Here is a 19,711-nt window from a genome sequence, read left to right on the forward strand (position 1 = left end):
TGAAAAGAAATGTACATATTTATACACACACTAATATTATGTCTGTCTGAAACATCCTGTTTCTTTTTCTTTATTTATAAAACTAGATCATGAAATGTCCTTTTTAAAAAAATATATATATTTTTTAGAATGTTCACTAAAATGTTATTGTCTGCCACATACTGTTAGGTGCCACTTATTTCCAGCAGTTAGTTGACTCGCTAACGCAAAGCTTTATGGGATGCACCGGCTCAGTACTACTTTCAAACTTGGCACCATTTCATCACTTTCAACGTATTGTGGCAACTATTAATGTGTGCGTTTTCAGATTTTCTACCCCAGAATATTTTAGGAACTCTGACTGCTAGTACACTCCTGCTTGGATAACTGCTTATAACGCTGCAATACACATGCTGCGTGGAGTACATACGCATATACTAAAAAAAGATTAAAAATTAAAAATTAAAAAGGTTGCAAAAGGTGGATCTTTATTGCATCAACAGAATACATCCTTTTCTTGTCTCATGTCTTATGACATTTTTCTGTAATTTTAACACATCCAATGAGTGTATCTGTTAAAAAAACACCCCCCCCCCCCCAAAAAGACAATTTTCTAAAACACTCAAAAACAAATACAAAGCATTTGAAAAATAGTGTAAAAATACATCCTTCATTTTACAGGCATCAGTTTACCACGTCACCTTTATGTCAATGACCTCATGTCATCATTTAACCATTGCTTCAGTTATCTTTAAATTTGTTTTAATCTGAATTCTAAAAACCACCTAACGAATAAAAGGAATATCAAACAGTACCATGCTGTACAGTAAAAGCACAACCAGAACCTTTAAAATAAATTAAAAGGTTCCTGGAACAATCCTTCTGTAATACAAAAAATCCAGATTTGTCAGTGCATGGTTTTAAAAAACCATAACACCTATTCTCTATATGAAAACCCTTTCTCCTCCTGTTCACACTAACTGAACCATAAGCAGGAGTGGCTGGACAGGCATTTTAACAAATGTAGTTCAGAACCAGATTCTATATGCAAATTTAATATGGTTTGTCCCAAGACAATAAGCAACTTCCTCATACAGGTCACCTACTGACGGGGCTAACGGGCAAGAAAGAGGCTAATAACACAAAAATATCCAGCCCTTGTTCTGAAGCGGTTGGGTCGATTTGTGATGAGGAGATGGGATCCGAGATGATGGCTTTCAGTCTTAGCAGGCCAACCCAAGTGCTCTGCTTCGGTCCCTGGTCTCTCCCTTATCCCGTTCTTATCCCTTCACACTTTGCTCTCGGACGGGAGCTCACCCAGGGCCGTGGCGACGTCACTGAAGGAGACTCTGTCCTTGGGGCTGGTGGCCCAGCAGTGCAGCATGAGTTTGTAGACCCTGGAGGGGCAGCCCTGCGGTGGGGGCAGTTTCAGCGTACCCTGCTGAAGCCCTGGACAGAGAGCCAGACCATTAGCATCCTGTGACAGGCACAGGTGACCCCCCCCCTTCAGTTTTCTCAGCTACCATCAGCAGGTTTTATCCATCACCAGCTCACCTTCCAGCACCTTGTCGTCTGCAAGTTCTACGTGCGGTAGCTCTCCAAGGCTGAAAACCTCCCACATGAGGACTCCGAACGACCAGACGTCTGACTTGGTGGAGAAGTCGTCCTCAAACACAGACTCAGATGGGAGCCAACGTAGGGGGATCCAGGCCTGACGATAATGGAAATACTCACTACATGCACACACACAAACACAAACAAAAAACACACAATGTAAGTTTTCAGGAACCATGTGAAAGTTTGTGACATTCACAAAATCATGTTCCCCCAAAGCTCAATAATTTCCCTGATGGGAAAGCCCTCGGGTATTGGCCCGAGGACGCGTTAAGTGTACCTGTTGTATACGTCTTTGCTCAGTCCTAGAGCCGACACTTTCACATGCCGCTTGGAGCTGATGAGGCAGTTGCGTGCAGCTAGGTCCCTATGGACAAAGCGCTGACTGGACAGGTGTTCCATCGCCCTGGCAACCTGCAGACACACCCACACCTGAGGAGAGAGATGGCGAGGAGCAGTGCAATGAACACAACCCTCATGTTTGAGCAGTTCTTTATTGAGCATTTACATTTCACACAAAACTCAACTGTACGATGAATTTTATAAGCTGGGACAACAGTTCTAGTCCGTGGAGAACATCCTTACCTTTTGCTTAGTGCTGAACGGCTGTACTTTGACTTTCTCGTCACTGCTGTTGGAGGTTTTCAGGTACTGCTTCAGGTCACTCTGTTGGAAGGAGAGAAGTCAAGCATACTCTCACTCATTCTATCTCAAGTTAGTTGAATGAATTTCAGGTTAGTATAATTCTGATTGGAAATGTTTGAGGCATGCTCCAACACTGAGGAGGAGTTACCGTGTCTGTGTATTCTAGGACCATGTAGTGCGGCTCGGAGTCTCTGCACAGGCCCAGCAGATGCGTGATGTTGGGGTGGCTCAGTTTGGCAAACATGTCACTCTCACGGCGGAACTCTGTGTGCAGCTGCTCGTCCCGAGACTGCAGACTCTTCACTAGAACAACTTCCTCTTCCTCACTTATCTTCGCCTTGGCTAGGAACACTTCACCAAACTCCCCCTTACCTGAAAACACACACGTTCAACGTTTTCTTCCTCCCACTCTGTCACCATTATCCCCTCGTCATTAATTTAAGACAGGACTGTAGAAATAAGCTAACAAACATTTTGGTTACAGGTAAAAACCAAGAGAGACTTCAGTACTAGTGCTGTGTGTGTACCCAGTGTTGCGATGGTGCGCAGGTTGGTCCGGGGGAAGTACAGCTTCTCTTGAGTGCTGTGGCGTTTGTTGCTCCCAGCAGCAGCCGTGTTGGTCAGCGCTACCTCGTCCTGAATCTCTGCTGTAGCCTGGCCGTTCTGACGCACTGTGCCTCCTACAGGATGAATTGGACAACTGCATTAGCACAGAACATCCAACAACATACTGGCTGAATAACCACGGGGCAGATGCGCGCCGACGCCCAGACACACACGCACGCAGACACACACCATTGAGACACTCGGTCTCAGGCTCGTCCTGGCTCTGGCCCTTCTGTAGTCTCTTGGCCTTACGTCTCTGCTTGCAGTAGAACATGAGACCCAGTACAACGATGATGTAGGCAACAGCCGCCCCCACCGACAGGCCCACGGTCTGGATCATCTTGTAGGGAGCCTTTTCATCATGGGCCAGGGAGAGCCCGGGCTTCTCTGTAGCCACACAGACAGACAACGTGTAGAAATATGAATAACTGCAGAGGCAAAATAAAAGTCCCCGCTTAGCCCACTTCATTTTCACACACAAAACTATTGGACAATTAGGTCCATATTTTGACAATTAAAAGTTTAAATTAACTAGGAAATCAAACCGGAATTCTAACTGAAATTCAACGTGCCTGATCTGGCTTCCAATTGTAATACAACCCTTTCTTCTACTGTGATTGTGATTCCAAATGATAATTTAAAAGGACAATACACATGACTGGAATGTAGATCCGTGCTAATGAGGAAGCCGCCCTCCGGCACGGTCTACCTTTAACCCCGCCCACCCCGCGCTCACCCACAGCGTAGAGCTCTGCCGTGGTGTGTGCGATGTTGCAGCTGTTCCCAGCGATGCACGTGTAGCTCCCTGTGTCCTCCGGGGCGACGTCGCTAATGACCAGAGAGCCGTTGGGCATCATCTGGAACCTTCACACACGGAACAGAATCGGTCAGCCGGTGAAGGGCCCGATTTGCGCGCACGAATGGATTCCGTTTGACAAACAGGTCGGGGTCCAGTCTGGGAGAACACGGCTTTGATTCCCAGCAGGGCCTGTGCGGGCGGCGACTTATGACCTACCTGCTCCCGCTGGCCTCCAGGAACTTGTCTTTCTTCTTCCACTGGATGATGGGCAGCGGGTCTCCTGCAGCCTGGCAGTGCAGCACGGCCGTGTGGCCCTGGTACACCGTCGTGTTCTCCGGCTTCAACTTAAACACCACGAACACTGCGGGAGGGAGGGAAAGCAAGAAATGAAGCCACAGGAAGCGTCCCAGTTGGGCATGCGCAGCTGCCGCCGAGGGTCCGGCTCCACCTGCTACGGTCAGCTGGACTACTGCTCGGATCTCTCCTTGCACACTGTTGGAGGCCACACAGGTGTAGTTCCCTGCATCCGACCGCGTCACTCTGGGGAAGTGCAGTGTGCCCCCATTCTGTTCCATCCAGCCTAGGATTTCACCGTCACCTGCAGGGGGCGGTAGATACGCATTTTAAATTACTTTCAGGCCCCTGTTTAAGGCCTGAGACTTTCTGAAACACTACATGCGTTTCCCAGCGTTCCCAGCAGCTAAAACAATCTACCAGATTTTTTTACGCATGCAACATCGTTTAATATCCTTTTCTTTCGATTGCAGAAGCACCGCCCACCGTCTTTGGTCCATCGGACGGTGGGCGCCGGGCGGCCTTTGGCAGAGCACTGCACGATGGCTCCCTTCTCCAGCTCCAGACACTGCCAGGACTGTGGCGTCGGCGTGAACTTCAGCCGCTCTGGGGAACGGAGCAGACGCCATCGATTAAGGTAGAACACAGATTTTAAGGAGGGTTTCTATTCCCCATAATGCGCACACACACGCACGCCTTACCCAGTACAAAGACTTTGGCCTGTGCAGTTAATCTTCCTGCTTCAGTTCGACTTTCGCAGCTGTACACGTGGCCATCGTACACCTCCACACTGTTGATGCGGAGTGTCCCGTTGGGAAACTGCTTGAAACGCGCATCCTGTCCCAGAAAGTGAGAGGCGGGGTGAGGGGCGGGGCGAAGAGACGCGGTGTGGGACCGCCCATCTAGCATTTACATTTTCAGCATTTGGCGGATGCTCTTATGCAGAGCGACTTAAAGTGCTTCTGTCATCTAGAGTGTATCCTAGCCAGATTAGAGTAGATTAGAGTCCAAGATACCAATGAACTAGGATACTGTTGAAATACAGGGATCGCTGCTGATGCCTAGAAGTGCAAAAAAGCTTAAACTCTACATTAGACAACGATGAGATCAATAACCAATAATATCAAAGAACACGTACTAGAGTTTCAGTTAGTCAACATAGGAGTAGGGTTAGTGCTCATTTAAATATTCCACAAATGGATGGGTCTTCAGTCTGCGTTTCAAGACTGCAAGGGACTCTGCAGTGGAAATTTGTTCCACCATCTGGGAGCCAAGACAGAGAATAGTCTCAATGTTTCTCTTCCACTGTCTTCTAACACTAATCCAACCCTAACTGTTAAGCCTAACCCCTATCCTCTAACCACCTTCTATCACAGACTCCTCACATTACTGGTTCATATCAAACTTGCATATCGTCCATGACACAGCAGTACTGCACCATCATCTACGACGCAGCAGTACTGCACCATCATCTACGACGCAGCAGTACTGCACCATCATCTACGACACAACAGTAATCTATTGTCTCCTGAGTTATTCTCAGGGTAGGGACAGAGTACATCTGACATGCTCCCACTCACCTCAACACTGATTGGCTGCATGTTGCGGTACCATGTGACTTCCGGGTCAGGCGTAGCACGTGTCTCACAGTGTAAATACCCAGAATGCCCTTCTTCCATTTGAGTGTCCTTGGGCTTCTGAACCCATTCAGGTGCAGCTAGTGATGAAAGCATCATCAGAGCCACATGGAAAAGCCAAAACAATAACAAGACTGTCAATCTGAACTCTGCAAAGCACTGCACAAGTATCCTGTGCTACAGAGATGTATTCCTGTCAGGACTGAGAGAACTCACTGGCCACGGTCACCGTGAGCTCATGTTTCCTCTGGCCTGCTTTATTCTGGGCAAAGCAGGTGTAGGTGCCCGAGTCCTCTCCCTTTGTGGGTCTGAACATGAGGTCCAGCCCGTCCTGGTAGACCCGGCCTGTCGTAGGCACGCGCTGGCCCGCGTGCTCCCACCACACCTCCGGCTCCGGGTGCCCGCGGGGTGGCCGGCACGACACCCGCTCCAGGGAGTCTGCCGTGAAGACCCGGGACTGCCGTGCCTGCATGTCCTCGATCTCTGTCGTCAAGAAAGCGCGCAGGTTACAGACAGTGGCACAAAGGCTGCTGATGTTTTTGGACCAAAACAGACAGATAAACCCAACAGACAGAAAAACGCAAAGCTGGACTGTCATTGATGTTCCATGTTAGTGGTTATGAGTGTGTGTGTGTGTGTGTGTGTGTGTGTCTATGAGTGTGTCTATGTGTCTTACCAGCTATTCTTAGAAAAGCCTCCAGCGAGACGGGAGGGCCCCGGAGTCCCTGCGCCACACACCTGTAGCGGCCGGTATTGCGCTGCTTTACCTGGCTGATCACGAGTGAGCCGTTGCTCAGGAGGAAGACGCTGTGGAAACAGCAGCCGTCAGCATGCGGACCAGAGGCACGCGAGGACGGAACCCTCTCCATTTAAGCGCACGCACCGGCTCTTGTTGGAGACGAGCTCCTTCTCGTGGTACCACTCCACGGTGGGTGGGGGCTCAGCGGTAAAGCGGCAGTGGAACTGGGCCTCCTCGTTCTTCTGCACCACCAGGTCCTCGGGCTTCACCACGGGCCGCGGGAAACTCTTATCTACAGCAGGAGACACGACGCATCGCTAACTCACGTTTCCCCCAAAATCCTTCCCAAGTTTTACCACCTCGGTCTCCAATCCGTGTGGGATCACAAAAACAGGCTTCGTTTGGAGAAATCAGACTTCTCATTCCACCAGCACCTGTGCTAACCTTATGTGCGCACGTAGACAAGCAACCGGCACACACCCGCACGCACGTACCTATGATGTTAAGAGTGAAGTTGGTGGCACTGCACACTTGGCCTGCTGTGTTTTTGCCACAGCAGTAATAGACTCCGTTGTGGTCCGGGCTGGCGCTCGGCAGGGACAGCGTGCGGTTCTTGTTGTTCGTCTTCTCTGACATCAGCAGCCCATCTCTGTACCATCGACTCGTGGGCCTGAGGGGTCCAGGAACAGATCCACGATGAGCAGTCACAAATCTCCACGTTCGTTCAGGACAGTTGGTGGTCATTTCTCCCCCCTAGTTTCAGACTAATCCGCACTACTGAATTAAATCAGGTTTCATCTCATCACAGAGACAAGAACCTGCCTTTAACTTTATACTTTAAAACTGACTTTGAGGTAAATAAAGCATACTTCTAGCCATGTTTAAAGTTAAAACTAAATTTAAAATTCCTAAATCACAGATTTCTTACATCAGTCAGGGAAAAAAATAAAACAAAAAACAAAAAAAAAACCCAAAACCACACCACTTCCTAGGTTTTTGTTATTTGTTTCTTACAGGTCTCATCACAAACACACACTCACTAACACGGAAGATGTGCGATTTAGGCAGTGATTTCTGAAAAGTGGTTCTGACCAATTTGATGGTCACTAATAGTCAAAAGCTTCTGCAAATGCGGAATTCCTCACCGGGGGTGCCCATCGATGTTACAGCGCAAGATCACGGGTGAAGAGCTCACAATCTGTGCCTCTGAGGCTGGACTCTGAAGAGTTACTCCACCACTCTCCAACCCTGGAGGAGGTGGAGCAGGGAGTTATAAAGAGAGTGAGAGAAGACGTGGGGGTTGGGCGTGCGTGCGTGTATGTGTGTGTGAGAGAGAGAAAAAAGTCAGATAAAATCCTCATGGTTACTTTATCATCAAGACATGCCTGAAACAGTTGAAACCTTAGTCGCTCATTATCAGACTTAGACTGAGCTGCTGGCACCATGTGGTCACGCATTGCGCCCGCCGTAAAAACATGCCCTGCTTTTCAGCCGACCTTCCCAGTTATCCGACACAAGCAGCCAGACGCTGCATTTCAGGCAATTAATCTTGGCGAGAGACGAAGGGCATTTGTCCATGCCTTTCGTTTAACATGGTTCCTGGCTAAAAGTGGGCGTGAACCGTGATTTGTTTCAGGGTGGGGTCCGGCACAAACAAGCATTCAACTCACATTTGATGTTGAAATACGCCTCGCTCGTGTGTTCCTCTTCTCCCGTGAGGTTTTTGGTGGCCACACACTGGAAGCTGCCGGAGTCCAGGGTCCGGTCGATGGCTGTGAACTTGAGGTTGCCTCCCTCCTGGTAGCGGCGTTCCGAGTGCGAGAGCGCCTGGCCGTTCTGCAGCCAGGTGTAAGACACGCCCTCCGGGTCGCTCACCTCACACCGCAGCATGGCGCTGCGGCCATGCAGTGCATCCTGGGATGTGGGCTCCTTTGTGAAGTAGAAGGATGCAGACTGCGTGCAAAGTGCTACAGAGAGAGAGAGAGAGAGAGAGAGAGAGAGAACAATAAAAGATACTCTAATCAGAATACAGCATCAAATGCTGTGTCAGTACCAGGCCCTGTACCCACACCAGCACAGTGCGGTCAGGCTCAGAGTCCTTGTGATCTCGGGTATTGCGTTGCTAAAGCTGCCGTACCCCGGGGCAATAGCTCCCCTCCCTCCGCTCACCTCCACACACAGGCTGACTTATGTGAAAGCAGCTGTTAGTGGAAGGCCAGATGAGCAGGTGGCGTGCAGACAAGGGTCCTGCTACAGGGCTGACGCATACACGCTGCTCCATTACGCTCCTCCAGGAGGGTTCCATCTTCTACCCGCACAGCCGGGAATCCGCTGGAATATTACAGCTGACATCCTTCTCCACTGGGTTACGCTCCAGATCATCTAGATTAATGTGCGGATATGAACCTACCGCTATAACTCTGACTCTGACTCTCCAACTCTGACTGACTGACTTGTGTAAAATTTCAGATGTTCATGCAAACAAGGGGTTTTTTGGTACATGCCTCTAAAGGAATTTAAATTCAGTGGCCAGGGTCCTTATTTTGACATTTTATTTTTATTTTGCATAGTTCTGTGAACATCTGCTCATTCGGTTAGAGATCAAAACATTGCCAAACTGGCGGGTCGTCTTCTCGGGTCGTTCATTTTTGACGTGCAAGAGGTCACATGTTCTGGTGTTTCTTTGTTTCATTTGGATGTATGCCAGCATTCTGTCAGACTGAAAATGTGCTATAATCTTTTCAAGTGGCATATATAATTTGTAGTTCGTGATATTTTTGTCTATAATTAAATGCGGTGCTTTCCACATTTTAACCAACCATAGATTAGACCGTTTGTATAAATTAAATGGTTTAATAAAGATTCCATTAAAACAGTCATGCGGGATGGTATGGAATAGAAAATAAAATGCTAATTTTCTTACCATAATTCTCAAATCTATTTTTTGGGATATATGATAATATTGTTTAGCTGCCCATGATTGCTGGGGGAAATACACCTAAAGGACAGACAAAAGGCCCCAAACAAGCAAAATACAGTAACCCTTAGAAACCATACTTCACGTCCAAGGCCCAGATCCTTCTCAGTCAGTTGTTTGCCGCGCTGCCGAACGATTTAACAATCCAACACAGCTTGCCTTTGCACCGAAACAAAATGAGGTATGAATGTCTGACATCTCTAATCTCTGGCTTCTTCATCTGCCCACGGCATGAGGCTTCCATTCACATGGACGCCACTTGCTGACACAAAGACATCAGTCCGTCCCACTCCAGTGAGCACAGCTAGCGCTCACACACAAAAGCTCTGCGCAGGGAACAGGAAGCATGCTGTGGCGTGCCTGCACATCACGCAGGCGCCGAGTGAAACCACCGTGGAGGCGCTACTGCTGTTCGGTTAGAGCGTGTGGTGGCATAATACCTCCTGTCCATCATTCCCGGGTTTCAGGGAACAAACGAGCAGTCGCGTCATTACGTTAGAGACGGTGTGACCTGTCACAGAACCATAAATGCCTAAATGGGTCAACACTTTCCTGCTGAAGGTTAAATCAAGGCTTAAAAGAACAGAACAGAGGAACAGAACATTGACAACAGAGGCAACACGTTTTAGAGGTCACATACGGAGGTCTGGGCAGGTCAGGGAGCTTTGCAGATGCCCTCTGCTGGGATACACGTGGCTGGTCTCAGATCAGCATTTGTAATTGAGCCAGACAATGACAGCAGCACATCGGTGTACCCCGGACGCACACGCCAGTTACGCAGGCATTAAAAGAGCAAGCACAAAAAGTCTCCACCATTACCCCTGTATCTATGCTTCCAGAAACCTCTGCTTAGTTTCATGATTACCCATAAAATAAAGTCTCGACACTGCATCAGCTCTGTGGAGGTCCAACATCCTACCGTTCCTTCCAGTCCGTAACTCCACAGTCCAAAAGTGCATGCAAACCGAATCAAATCAAATTTTTTTAATATAGCACTTTTTACAACAGACGTCACAAAGCAGCTTTACGAATGTCCGAGTCCAAGCCACCAGTGATCAAGCCAGGGCAGTGGCAAGAAAAATCTCCCTAGAACATGAGGAAGAAACCTTGATAGGAACCAAGACAAAACATTTAACCACAAGCTGATAAGGCATTGGGCAACAGGAAAACAAACAGAAACCTTAATCTGGCGATTACATGACTCCACATTAGAAAAAGATTTGGCCCACCAAGCTACAGCGCATTACAAAAGGGTCACGGCTACCGTGTCTCTCAAACTCGTCTTTCTAACTAAAACTTGCTGCTGTACTGGCATATTTCTTGTGAGAACAATAGGGAGATCGAAGCTCCAAAAGTCACGCTTGCTGTCAGCACAAAGTGGACTCCATGGAGACGTTTCTGGGACAAAAAAAAAAAAAAAGACAGCACTCACTGGGCCTTTCCTTCAGATGTGGAGGTTAAATGAGGGAACCCGCCGAGCTATAATTATTAGTCACATATACAGCAAAATTCTGCACAACTTGTCACCATTTTAGCATTCTAATCTAACAATCTCCAATGTGCATCTCTAATAAGGTTGTGAAGCTGTGTGTCTATGTAGGCCTACCAGTGCACAGATTACCTAGATTATGTTTTTTAAAAAAACTTACTTTGCTTGCCCATACAAGCAGGTCCCCAAGGAGAGAGACTGAGTGCTGAGAGTCGTTCTGTCTGCAAAACCCATATTCTGTGTGGAGCCTCCCCACTTGCCATAACCCTGACCACATACAAAGACTTGCTTTCATGCAGGGAGGCAAAGCAGCCTTGGGCAAGACTTTCTAAAGGGTGTCTGTAGTTCAGTGGGGGCCCCAACTTTGGAAAACTCAGAATCTTCCATCAGGCATGAAAAAAACCCAAAACAAAACAAACAAACAAACAAAAACCCCCACAGACTTTCAGCACAGGCACGATGGGACTTAAAAGCATCAAAAATGATCCACGTATGACCGTTTATAAACCTTTGAACAAAACACGCAAAACACCACGAACCTAAACTGTAATAACTAGTAGCTCAGAACAAAAATCAAGCTAGTGCCATTAAAAACGTGCCCTTAAAATAACTGCATTTTAGAGTGAAGGGCTCTGTATTCATTTACAGTTGTTTCTTAGCCATTTTTAAGCAAAATAACTCGATCATTTGGTGCTATTCAGAGGACCGAGCTGCATTTGCACCAGTTCTTACTGGAACTGAGGATGCGTCGTCAACGGAGGCTGTTGGACAACGGCACTAAGCAATAGTAAGGTGACGGAGCGCTTAGATCACCCGCACACAGATTACCTGTGAGCATTTGCGCTGTTGCTACAGAGGCTTGCTTTTATCCAAAAAGCAAGCACGGGTCAACTATTGGTAATAAGAATAAATGTACGCGTCATGGGTGACGAACGCACAACAAAAAAGGAGGAAGAAAGCATAATGAAAAGGTAAAATTAATTGAGAAATTCTACTAAACAAATATTACAAACAGTGTTTATATAATTAATAGAACAAATGTAATACGTCATGGAAATATAAAAACACTACATTAGCCTACATGTAGTCGACCTCCCGTCACCGTTAGCACTGAAAAGCCTGCTGTTCTCTGGTTCCAGCTGCGAACAAACTTTTTGGGTTCCAGAAACTATTTTTGGTGGAAATGTGCCAAGTGGTACAAAATTAGGTGCACAAACTGGAAGGCAACCTGTTCCACGCTGGCTGAAAAGGGCTCCCTGTTTAAAACTAGTCAGACACGTGATTTCCCTACTCCACTCTAACCCAACCTCTACTCGATTGCACTACTCCACTCCAACCCAACATCCACTACTCTACTAAACTTGCATCAAAGATATTTAACAAGCCTTCTCTAAGTTTGTGTTATACTCTGTCAGGATTTGAATTATTATTATCTAGTGAAGTGAAAGTGCTTCAAATCATCTTTACTGAAGATTACGAAGATTCCATAAACGCACACCATGCCTGTGTCCACTATTCAATTCCAATATATATGTTTGTTTGTTTTTAATTCGTTTTATAGTTATCTACATAAGAAGATAAGAATTGTGCCGCACTTTGACATCTGCTGTCTTAAATGAAGAAAAAAATGACAACAAAAAATTTAAAACAACGCTGGCTCAATTAGCCAGCAGCACACATGCAAGGATCAGCCAAAACACCACAGAACAGATGATCAACTCTATTGATTATCTGATCATCTCGTACAGTGGCACCCCTTGAGGGCTGGGACGTGTTAGACGGTGAGGGAACCGTCAGTTGACTGAAGATGATGTGTTAGAAGCAGGAAAAATAATCAAACGTAACAATCTGAGCTACTTGGACAAAAGCCCCAACTGTGATGGGTAGACGACCGGGTCAGAGTGTCCACAACACAGCAGTTCTGATGTGGTGTCACAGTATGCAGTGGTTGGTACCTACCAAAAGGTGGCCGAAGGAAGAACACCCAGTGACCCAGTGACATGGTCACAGGAGCCCAAGGGCCACTGATATGTGTGCAGAGTGAAGGCCAGTCTGACTGGTTCGATCCCAAAGAACAGCTACTGTAGTACAAGTTGCTGAAAAACGTTTGCTATGACACAAAGCTATTAGAACACACAGTGCATCACAGCTTGCTGTGTGTGGGCCTGTGTGACTGCAGACTGGCCAGATTCTATTAGTTGCTGACCACTGTCCACTGCTACAATAGAAACGTGAGCATCAGAACTGGACTGTGGAGCACTGGAAGAAGGTGGCCTGGTCTGAGGAATCACAGTGGTTTCTTTTACGTCATGTGGATGACCACATATGTTTGTATTGTTTGCTTGGGAAGAGAAGGCACCAGGATGCAGTATGGGAAGAAGTCAAGTCAGCAGAGGTTTTGATGCTTTGGACAACGTTCTCCTGGGACACCTTGGGTCCTGGAATTCATTTGGATGTTACTTTGACATGTACCAGCTGTTTGCTTCCCTGTGGGGACCTCACTTCTGAAACCACCAGCCTAGACCCCTGCCTGCGGCCAGGCCGTCCTCGGGGCAAGTCACTGCCTGCCAAGTCCAGGTCCATCTTGGGCAGGACGTGAACTGTTTCCCCAGCTGCTCCATCAGGCACAGCAGTCACGTTCACATGGACACGGCTAGACAGGTGTCTCTCTGCAGGCCTTTGATACGCATATCAGACGCAAAAGACAATGGAGACCTGCTCACAAACACACAGGTCCTTCTTCATTATGGGCAACTGGCAGGGGGCAGTGCTTAGATTGGAGCAGGGCTGGCACATATTCCGGGTGGCATGGTGGGGCTGTGGGTGGAACAGGACGACGCATGCTAGGACCTACCCCTTTCCAAACGCCTGGAGCTTAGTACTGCTTTCACCAAGATTACCATGTAGTCTTTTTTGTTCATTCTGTATCCATTGCCCAGCACAAATTTTTTAATCTTTCAGAATTTATCACATCACTTTTGGGGCTAATTCTTCAGCAAAAGGTCCCTAATTCCGCAGCACTACAGGGGTTTAAAACGACACCCCCACCCCCCACCCACGTGAGAACATGCAGCATTCCTGCAATGCTCGTGCAACTACAGAAAATAAAATACTATTGTTATTCACTCACACGAAAGCCAACTTTCACACTGCACTAAGTGCTGCATAACTGTAACGTTACTCACTCACACTTTCTCGACTTCCTTCCACACTCATGGATAATTTGTAGATACAGTGTGAGGTGGGGTTTCACACCACACACACACACTCCACAGGAGTTCTACACTATATCTCTGCACAGTGTGAAAGCTGGAATGTGATACAATTAGACGCTTCTCAACACTGGAGCACTGGTGAGCAGATGTTGGTCTCTCACAACACCCTCCCCAATACACCAACAACAATGTGTGTTGGCCTCTGACTCTACCTAACACATTACAGCCCTACACACACACACACACACACACACACACACACACACACACACACACACACACACACACACACCAACAAAACACTTTTACTCCGAAAAATGGTTCTAAATTTTAGCTTCACTCTCGCTAATACACTTCCATCAAATTTACTTAAAGGATGTGCGTTATCCATAAACAAATATTACTTGCCATTCCCTAGAGTACATTACCTTCCAGAGAAAGCAAGTTTTGATTCCATTTTCCAACTGAAGAGTTTTTTCATGGTTTATAAGCATTCACAGTTGTAATCAGTATTAAAAAAAGATGAGGTCAACTGAAGCATAGAGACCCTACAAGATCGCTTATGTTCTAAGCAGCAGAAACATGAACTGTGTAACTGTGTAACAGTGTAACTGTGAACTTGGCCAGTAATTGACTTTTGGTCTCAATACAGGTTCAAAGACAGCGATCTGGCTTCAGATGAATGTATCTCTGGAACAGCATGCTGTACCAACATAAGTGGAGCTCGGGAAAACCCCCATTCCTGACATTCCTGGAAGTGAGGTCGATATGGAGCCACCTCGGCGTTTTAGGCTGGACCTCTACAGTTCATCACTTCTTAGACCAGCACAATCTATGTCCATGCATACATTACAGACAACAAGGATCAACAAGACCAATGAAACCTCTGACCTCAAAGAAATTTGAGAACCTACCATATAACTCCAGATTATCACAAAGAAGAAGCAAGTGAAAATTTCATTAATCTGACAACGTGCTAGATTCATGTACAACATTAAAAACAGTAAACACACTGGTGACCATAATCCTGCACTAAAAAGGAACATTCTAAAAATACAACCCTTAAGAAACACAACTCACCATCAAAAGGTGATATCTCAAAAGGATTTTATTAAGGCTGTAACAAATGTAAGCTAACTAAATCAACTATATATAGTTTACTTTACGATTTCCTTGACTAAACTAGAATTTATGCAGTACATCTGAGCATATCTTACAATACCTGAGAGCAGAGGATATTTTCAAATAATCATGGAGTTAACAGAGCCAGCTGCTTTCTGTAAAGAACTCTTCAGCTTGAAGAGTGTGTGAGGCTGTGGTGTTTATTGTGAAGTGAGTCAGCTACAATCCATGTGAAACTTTAATGGTTTGACACAGGACATCCTGTGTATAATTAAAATAATGACAATTGGTTCCAAGAACTTGATATTGAAGTCAACTGCATCCTTGTGTAAACGTGACACTTGGGAATAACATTTACAACATTTCAGCCTAACCGATCCTAACCATCCCTGAGACCACTTTGGGAATGTTTTGCCGTTATCATTTCTAACATCACGTTTTCCCACCATAAAAAATGTAAACGGATATAATAAATAGACGAATACAGATGCCAAAAGTTGGGATTGAGCAATATATTTACATTTTCAACAGATTCAATATTTTTTAATTGATCATTATGAAAAAGTTAATGTTACAGCATTAACATGATCTCAAAGGTACAGGGTGTGTGTGTGTGAGGGAGAGAGAGAGAGAGGGAACAAAGTGTGAGGTAGGTCAGAGACAGTATGATGCTGCCTGATTAGCATTGGTCTGTTAGACTCCTGGTCATTCCTTCTTTATGCATCAGTCATTAAGGTGTTTGAATAAATTATGATATGCATAACCAACCTGGCACTTCGGGTCAAATTTATCAACAGATCATCTTAAATGCACATCACCCACGCCTAAAAAAAGGACCAAATTGTCATTCCAGTCATTTCTACTGAGTTGCACCTTTACTTGACCATTGTGAAGATGCCTTTTTCCCAGACGTGAGCGAATTAGCATTACAAAGGCATGACATGCCCCCCAGTGTTACTGAACATCAAGCAGACCCCTCGAGTACCTGTGAAGTGGCTCCGTTCACCATCCTTTTATCTCTCAGGAACCCATATAAATGCTGCACCTTTTCCTCAACAGGGTCTAAAGGAAACCCCCCCCCCCCCCCCCACACACACACACACACACACCCCACTTACCTCCCTGCTTACCTGTGCCCCGTGGGACGCATCAGGCAGGAAACACTCACTGAAAGGCGCAGAGCGATTGCGCTCGCGACCATCCCCCGCCCAAAAGCAAGACCGAATTCACGAGTTCGCTCGTGAGGGACGGCAGCGCCGGTACAGACGTGCTCACGCACACGACTCTCAAACCATCCATTGCTTGCTTTGAAACTTCTACTCAGCTCGGTCACAATCTCATTTTCTCATTTTACATATCAGAAACGTTGCGGGTGAAGGCGAATCCACGAACTTGAGAGGGAAAAGTGTTTTAATTCCGCACTGCAGTTTGTAAAGAAAAGGGAAAAACACATCAAACAAGCCACGAATTAAGACTCGGTCTCCTCGAGTGTTAATACACTTCAGAGCAGTCACACCATTACTTGGATAACAGCCTTAAACTGTGTAGTTTGCTCCATTGTTCACTGAAGGATTATCACGGGGGGAACCACCAAACGGAGCAACACGGAGTCGCGTGTGTTCCGCACTGCTGCCTAAACCCGGTGGCTTCGTGAACACACGCAGTCTGGGATCAGTTGCTATGTCGCCCAACAACATTCATTCATGGACCCTCACTTCAAGACCCCGGGAGACAGGTCCATGTTTGCGCACGGTAGCGGCGCACAGGCTGAACTCCACACACACACACACACACGGCTTTGGTTCTTACCTTTACAAAGAAGCGTGACCATAACGAAAGCTGCCTTCCTCAGCGGCACCGATTTTCCACTGCTGCCACGAAGCGGCGGCTCCGTTTCTCCGGCCGGCATGGTCATGGTTTTAACTTCGCCGAAGGCGAAAGGAAACACGACGGTGTGACAGTTTAAATACACTAACACGCGTGTACGGGCTGCGACTGACCCGTCGGTATCAGATCGATAATAATCCACTTTTCTCGGCGAACCCCCTCAGTCGAATAGTCACGACGACGCGGAGCAAGTTGTCCGAGACGGGCGAGTGTTAACAGCCCAAGTTCTGCGGGGCTGCGGATGCGGGAGGACGCGGCGCTGGCGTCATTATAACTTTACTCGCAGCCACACAAAGGATCCGCTCCGCACGCGCGACCCTCGCGGGACGTTCTCCGCGAGGAGCAGCGCGTGCACGTTCGCGTACCGCGCTCCCCCTCCCCCTCCGGTAGCTGCTCGCGCTGTGGTCCCTTTCGGCCTGAGTGGTTTCCGGTACTCGGTACCAGCGAAGTTTGGCCGTGGGGAGGTGGAGACTGGCCCGGTGGTTCAGCCTGTGTTAGACTGCCTGTGTTGGTCTTGCTTGCGGTTTTGAGTAACACGTTCTTCAGCACAGTGAAAAGAAGCGACTAAAGATCGGATTTCACTTTACCGAGAGACCGGGGAGACAAACGCGCCTTAAGAAGTCAACATAACGTATCTGAAGTTACATAATCCGTTATATCCACAATGTCAACACTGAAACGTTATACATCTTTAAAACTGTTATTATACGCATAGCCTGTTTTCTACTTTACAGTAGACTAGCACTGTATTAGACTGAAATAAGCTCGCCAAGTGCAGTTTAGAAAGTATGTAAATAAGCATGCTTACTACACACTACTACTATAAAGTATATACTATATAGTACGGGTTACGAGAGTTAGTACAAAATATTAACACAGGAAGTAGACAGCTTCTGTGTCCCAGAGGTTGTAACTTGCTACACAGATCCACACAACATCTGCCAGGCTAATGGTGACAGAATGGAGCGAGAAGGGGCAGACGACGACCACCATTGTCAGGCTCCAGAGCAGGCATCTGAGTGTGGAGCTGAAGAGACGGACAGGGTGGCTAGAATGTTTAACATACCCATGCAATTATATCACACGTCCGAACTTAAGAGTGCAAACAGCTGTCTGAAACATTTTACCTTAAACATTTTACTTCTTGTTTTTGTTGTTATTCTTAATACTATTCTGTTTAGTGCTTCTAAAATATTCTATATAATGACAGAGTCTTATATGAGCACACCAAAAGCATTGTGTTTTAGCCCTACACAGTCTAAATTAAGTTTTTTTCAGCACACTTTCCAGAGCTATTTGACCATATACATTCACAGTACATCTACATAAATGGAAACGTATGATTTGTCAGCTTCCATAGACATCTGTGGTTTATCATGCATCTATACCATGCATTCATGGTGTACAAAAAGTATACCTTTCTGTAATTTGTAAGAGCACAACTTGAGGACTGTTCACATGAACGTAAAACTGTAAAACCAAAGGACTTGCGATTTGGGGATTTACCTCACTCTAACATTTCTTAATACTACTAACTGAACAATATACATATAGTGTATGAGTACACTTAGAATATCCTAAAATTACTATTGGGTTTACATAATTTGTTCATTTTGCATGGTGTAAGACCTTTTCCCTTTCTAAAGACAGCATTCTGGAAAATCCAAAGGTGATGTAGGATTTAAATAAAGAGCATCCAACCTATGCAAAGCATGAGCTGTTTCTTAGTTGCAGCTTATTAGATCACCACACCATTTTACTATTGTGATTTTGATGTGTACTTATTAGGTACTCCCGGCACTATATCGGCTTATGTGTTGTATAAAACACATATTTACATTATTTGAACTGCAAGTCTCCACTTGAATCTTCACAGTTTTGCCCAAATGAACAATTGCTGTTTCTCTCTGGTACTATAGGTGGTTGGGGGACTTAATGATAAAGGTGTGTGTTGTGGGCTTAATGATGAGGGTGTGTGTTGGGGACTTAATGGTGAGTGTGTGTTGTGGGCTTAATGATAAGGGTGTGTGTTGGGGATTTAATTCTGAGTGTGTGTGTTGTGGGCTTAATGATGAGGGTGTGTATTGGGGATTTAATGCTGAGTGTGTGTGCTGGGGACTTAATGATGAGGGTGTGTGTTGGTGTGTCGTAGGGTCTATAGTGCAGTGGTCTTAGGGGGTTCTGTGGATGAACCAGATCTCATTTCGACGGGTCGGTACCCCAGGGTTCTTGTAAACGGCCACCATGCATGTGTCTCGGGGGAACGTCTTGAGAATTGCTCAGTAGCTCCCACAGCAGGTCAATCTGCCGTGAGATGGTGGTAGCGCTGAATAAAACCCTGACAGAGAGACGAGCTGGCATCGCTCTGCTCCATGTCTCAGCACTTAACAATTATGTGAAATCCTCAGAACTTATGGGCTTCTCATCACAAGAATCTTACCACACAAGTTTTGATGATCATGCAACTTTGCATCCCCAGATAAAACAAGATTTGCTGGACTGATATTCACAGAAAAGCCTCAACTGACATGAAGAAAAATTGCGACTGATATTTTTGGCACTTGCTTGACATTAAGAAATAAGTCTTGGTAAAACAAAAAGCTAATATGTGGTAGACCTATTCATGTGTGGTAGACCTATATATAAATAACACCGGGCAGAAAAACACTTTCCTTGGTAGGCCTACTATATACAAAGATATGTGAGCA

At 46.3% G+C, this 19,711-nt stretch overlaps 1 protein-coding gene across 3 annotated transcripts; it reads right to left on the reverse strand.

The window, feature by feature from the left end:
• Window positions 1-446: 446 nt before the first annotated feature.
• On the reverse strand, window positions 447-17,528 carry ptk7a (protein tyrosine kinase 7a). Of its 3 annotated transcripts, XM_026997187.3 has the most exons (20): window positions 16,926-17,491; window positions 7,984-8,280; window positions 7,459-7,561; window positions 6,808-6,983; window positions 6,458-6,605; window positions 6,251-6,381; window positions 5,791-6,057; window positions 5,518-5,654; window positions 4,639-4,774; window positions 4,424-4,543; window positions 4,092-4,241; window positions 3,860-4,004; window positions 3,581-3,708; window positions 3,034-3,231; window positions 2,766-2,918; window positions 2,387-2,610; window positions 2,179-2,259; window positions 1,874-2,025; window positions 1,534-1,712; window positions 447-1,428 (listed from the first exon to the last, which is right to left on the reverse strand). In XM_026997187.3, the coding sequence occupies exons 1-20, from the start codon at window positions 17,029-17,031 to the stop codon at window positions 1,268-1,270; spliced, it is 3,192 nt and encodes a 1,063-aa protein (XP_026852988.2). In that variant the 5' UTR covers window positions 17,032-17,491; the 3' UTR covers window positions 447-1,267. The 3 variants fall into 3 exon arrangements, with proteins under 3 accessions (XP_026852988.2, XP_081564625.1, XP_081564626.1); XM_081708499.1 differs by having other exon boundaries at window positions 3,860-4,241; window positions 16,926-17,494; XM_081708500.1 differs by having other exon boundaries at window positions 1,290-1,428; window positions 1,534-1,690; window positions 3,860-4,241; window positions 16,926-17,528.
• Between the last annotated feature and the right edge of the window lie 2,183 nt (window positions 17,529-19,711).

This window comes from Electrophorus electricus, chromosome 26 (genome assembly GCF_041902795.1).
Source record: "Electrophorus electricus isolate QZ-2024a chromosome 26, ASM4190279v1, whole genome shotgun sequence".
NCBI lineage: Eukaryota > Metazoa > Chordata > Actinopteri > Gymnotiformes > Gymnotidae > Electrophorus > Electrophorus electricus.

Bases quoted from the DNA above. Each gene is read 5' to 3' on its own strand.
- ptk7a (XM_081708499.1), bottom strand. From the start codon at position 17,031: ATGACCATGCCGGCCGGAGAAACGGAGCCGCCGCTTCGTGGCAGCAGT. The intron at 7,562-7,983 runs GTGAGTTGAATG...CACCTCCTCCAG, and splicing joins GGCGTATTTCAACATCAAAT to GGTTGGAGAGTGGTGGAGTA. The intron at 4,242-4,423 runs GTGGGCGGTGCT...CGCCCCCTGCAG, and splicing joins CGTCCGATGGACCAAAGACG to GTGACGGTGAAATCCTAGGC.